Source organism: Trachymyrmex septentrionalis, unplaced genomic scaffold (genome assembly GCF_001594115.1).
Source record: "Trachymyrmex septentrionalis isolate Tsep2-gDNA-1 unplaced genomic scaffold, Tsep1.0 scaffold20, whole genome shotgun sequence".
NCBI classification, from domain to species: Eukaryota; Metazoa; Arthropoda; class Insecta; order Hymenoptera; family Formicidae; genus Trachymyrmex; species Trachymyrmex septentrionalis.
Genome location: NW_017305180.1, coordinates 1,868,520 through 1,872,574, shown reverse-complemented (window position 1 = coordinate 1,872,574; position 4,055 = coordinate 1,868,520). Strand labels below are relative to the sequence as shown.

Below are 4,055 nucleotides of genomic sequence, written 5' to 3'. Positions count from 1 at the left end.
ATATACTGCTAATACATTTATTAATTTATACGTATATATAATAAATATATTAAAAATTGTAACTTCTTTCTGTTGTGTAGATTAAATATTTTTAAATTTATCAAATAAGTAAATAAAGATCATCGGAATTTACTTTTATTAAAAAAAGTATGTTTGCAAAAAGTTATTTAAGTATCTATAATTATTTAATATTTCTCAGCATTTTTCTCTGTCTTTTTCTTTCATTCTCTCTCTCTCTCTCTCTCTCTCTCTCTCTTTCTCTCTCCGCTTTCCTTTCTTCTTTTTTTTTGTTATCATTACTATTATACTTCATTGTGCTGATTGTTAATTTGTGAATATGAGTTACTTAAGCAAGTATTTATAATACAGTAAAAATGGCAAAGATTATACATGCAAACTATTCATTTAGTTTCGTAATCTAAGCTTTCTCTACCCGTCGTTTACAGATACAACTTTATTAGAAGATTAAACAAGACGAACCAGTCATCTTCGACTTGGATTCGTAAATACGAACTCGTACTTCGGGTGGAAAACTTTTCTCGTTATTCAGATAATACAATAAGTCCTACACGCTGACAAATGAAATACGTTCGTTATGTAAACTTAAATAACGTGCAAATGCCATAGTGAAAACTTCATTACGGCATTGTTACATAATGAATGTTTTACATATTGAAGAATAATGTTACTTAAGTCCATTACGAATATCAATTTACGATTGTTTGCATGTATGTTACTGCAAATCTGTTGCTTTAAATCAATCTTGAATTAACGACATTGTGTTTCCTACTATTAATAATATTAATTCAACAAAATTGATGCGTGAATATATTATATGCTAAATTAATATTACCGTTTTACATAATAAATCTGCCGATTAAGATATTATAATATTCCTGATTAAATCCAAATTAACTTTTATTCAATAATGTTAAATTTCGGGCGAATGGAGAAAATTACACAACGCAGAATTACATCAATTATATAATAGTCCGGATATTATTAATGTCATAAAATCGCGTCGATTAAGATGGGCAGGTCACGCGGCGCGTATGGATGAGAATCGAATTGCATATAAAATACTAATTGGTAAACCGGATGGGAAAAGACCATTGGGTAGACCAAGACGTAGATGGGAAGATAATATTAGAATGGACCTTAACGAAATGGGGTACGAGGGTCACAAATGGAGGGATCTTGCTCAGGGACGGGAACAGTGGCGGGATTTGGTATTTGCGGCAATGAGCTTTCGAGTTCCTAACGCCTAATAATAATAATAATAATAATGTTAAATTTCATATAATTGCAATTATCATTGTGTTTCTTTCATCCTATAATATAATATTGAGTCGGGATAAAAGCAATTTATAGCACTACGAAGTTCAAAATTCAAGCAATTATAACTTAATTCATTAAAAATGATTTAAATTTAAATTTAAAAAAAAGATTAGCTTAAAATTCTTACTTTCGCAAGTTACTATGAGCTTCTAAGTTTGCTAATGTTTACATATAGAAGACTACGAGTTAAACAAAATGGAAAATTTTTCATTTTATGAAACTGTTATGTATAAAAAAAACTTTTAAAAATTTTAGACTTTCTAACATAAAAACTTAAAGTTTTTCTACAAAATCGTTTTCTAAAAATATTCTCAAAATTTTTTGTTATTGAGTTATCGCAGACTAAATAAAAGAAGCATTTTGATTTAAATTTGATTACTCATAACTTCGTTAAAAATTATTCTATCTAAATTTAAAAAACAGTTTTAAAGTTGAAACTATGCTCTATCAAATAGTACCTACTATATAATTGCCAATTTTTTAAAATATGTAAATGTGTACAAATAAAGTAGCGCCCACACTCAATGTATATATATATATGTAATTAAACAATTTTTTCTATAATATTTTATTTTTTATATAAAAGTTTATAATATAAAAGTTTTATAAAAACTCTCATAAATAACTTATTCAACCGAATTAAAAAATTGCATATCTTTTCACAATAATGACTAACTAAAAATTCAAGAATATTAGAGCACTCTTCAATGAGGTTTTCCTAAAATAGAAATATTCTTTCCTGAAACTTAAACTATTCTACTAGAAATGTATCTTTGATGAACGAGTAAGTAGGACAAAGCAAGCAATACGAACTTACTTTGCAAGTCTATTCACGAACAATTATTTCTGTTAATTGTAGTACTGTTAATTATAATAGTTTAAAAACATTTATAATACCCAAAGTATGTCTAATTGAAATAATTAAAAAAATTTATTGTATAAATCAAGAATGCATCAAGAAAAATTTACTTCTAAGTTTTTATTGTAAGATCATATATTGTAAGAGAAAAAAGTAGAAAACAAATAAAGACATGGAAGATTATGTCTTAATTATATATTTTTGAAAATACAAATATGTAATAAATTCTATTTGAAAGAACTCACCTAGTAAAGACAAGGCACAGTAACGTAGCACTAAGGATCATCAGCTGTTGACTCAATGCCGATTGGGACTTCTGCATTGCTCGGTGTAGGTCATTCTGAAATGTAATTATATCGACCACAAATCAAATTTAAGCTTGACGTAAATTATGGTTAGATTAAATGAGATACTTACAAACATGTTTTCCAAAGAGTGCTTTGCCAACCAGCAATTTAGGAACACCGGAATGAACAAATTTCTCATTGGCGGGTATAATAACTGCAAATATGATATAGAAATATCTTCATTATACCATTTATTATAATATTCTATCTGTAAATTGTAATTAACACTCTGCACTTTCATTGTAAATTTATTACGGATTTAATTAGCTTTAGTGTGTTCAGCCATGTTCTTGTTTCTTAAGAAAATTACTTTTAATTTAATCGTTTTAATTAAAACGTAATATATTTCTTTAAGTCGACAAATTATTTGTTTAAAAAATTAAGTTTAATATCTTATTATTTTTGATTGATTTAATTAATATAAAATAATTTTTTTATAAAAAAAAGAATTATTTTGATGTATAAATTATGATGCGCAATAAAATTATGTATTTCTATGTTATATATACTTAAATTTTTATGTTATACATATTTACTTATTCTCTTCAAACAATTCTAAATTGTATTGTCCCTACATGTACTTATTGGAGAACATTTAATCTCTCTCTTCTTAAATCATAATAATTAACTCATTAGTTGGGCAAGCATTTGTGCTATGATTGTGTATGAGAACCATAAATGCTATGTCTGCTATTTGCTTTTACAGATATTTATGGTGTAAACATCAATGCGGCTGCTTGGTTTGAATATAAATTTGTTCATTGTGCTTACTTTGCAGCATCAAAGATCCACATCATATTACCTAGACAGCAGAGCATATTAAACTCTAGCGAGCGCACTTAGTTTTAATGAAATTTCATTGAAATTTTAAAATGTCATGTATCTAATTATATATATCGTTAATAGTTTAAATATATATTGTTGAAATATTTTTATCGTCATATTTTCTTTTCATATTTTCTGAAAAATTCAGTTCCTTTACACATGTTTTGTACTTCTTATTTCAAAATTCAACAGAAGAGAGTAAAGATAAGAATTCGAAAAATTATAAGATAAGATTATTGTTTTTTTTTAATTACTTTTTAAAAAATTATATTAATTTTTTACAAATATATGTTAAATTAAATACAATCAGATAATTGTTATTTTCTCAAAAATTAATATTATACAAACAATTATAATGTTATGTAAAGTTAATTAACAATATTTGTTCTTAGAATGCTATGTAAAAATTTTAGAATTACTTCAGTTCTTTTTAACTGCGATTTTCACATTTTTATGATACGATATTTATAAATAGGTAAAATAGAAATTTATATATCCAGTTTACACATTCATAAACGTCACTGCACAATCCAAAATTAATGAGATTAAGTTAATTAAATTCCAAAGCGCAATAACCGTGCACGTAATATCGTTACGTATTGTCCACTGTGAAATAAAGGTTATTCCCTATGGGACATATAAAAATCGATACATACATCATAGTCAAGTGTATGCAACTTGACACG

The 4,055-nt window shown here is 26.0% G+C and overlaps 1 protein-coding gene across 1 annotated transcript in view; it reads right to left on the bottom strand.

Moving 5' to 3' along the window:
- The window catches only part of LOC108747557 (potassium channel subfamily T member 2), an 87,445-nt gene that overhangs the window by 33,871 nt on the left and 49,519 nt on the right, over positions 1–4,055 (bottom strand). Inside the window, exons 6-7 of the mRNA XM_018485116.1 lie at positions 2,615–2,698; positions 2,443–2,537 (exon numbers count right to left, since the gene is read on the bottom strand). Coding sequence (XP_018340618.1) covers positions 2,443–2,537; positions 2,615–2,698 — 179 coding nt within the window. The remainder of the gene's footprint in view (positions 1–2,442; positions 2,538–2,614; positions 2,699–4,055) is intronic.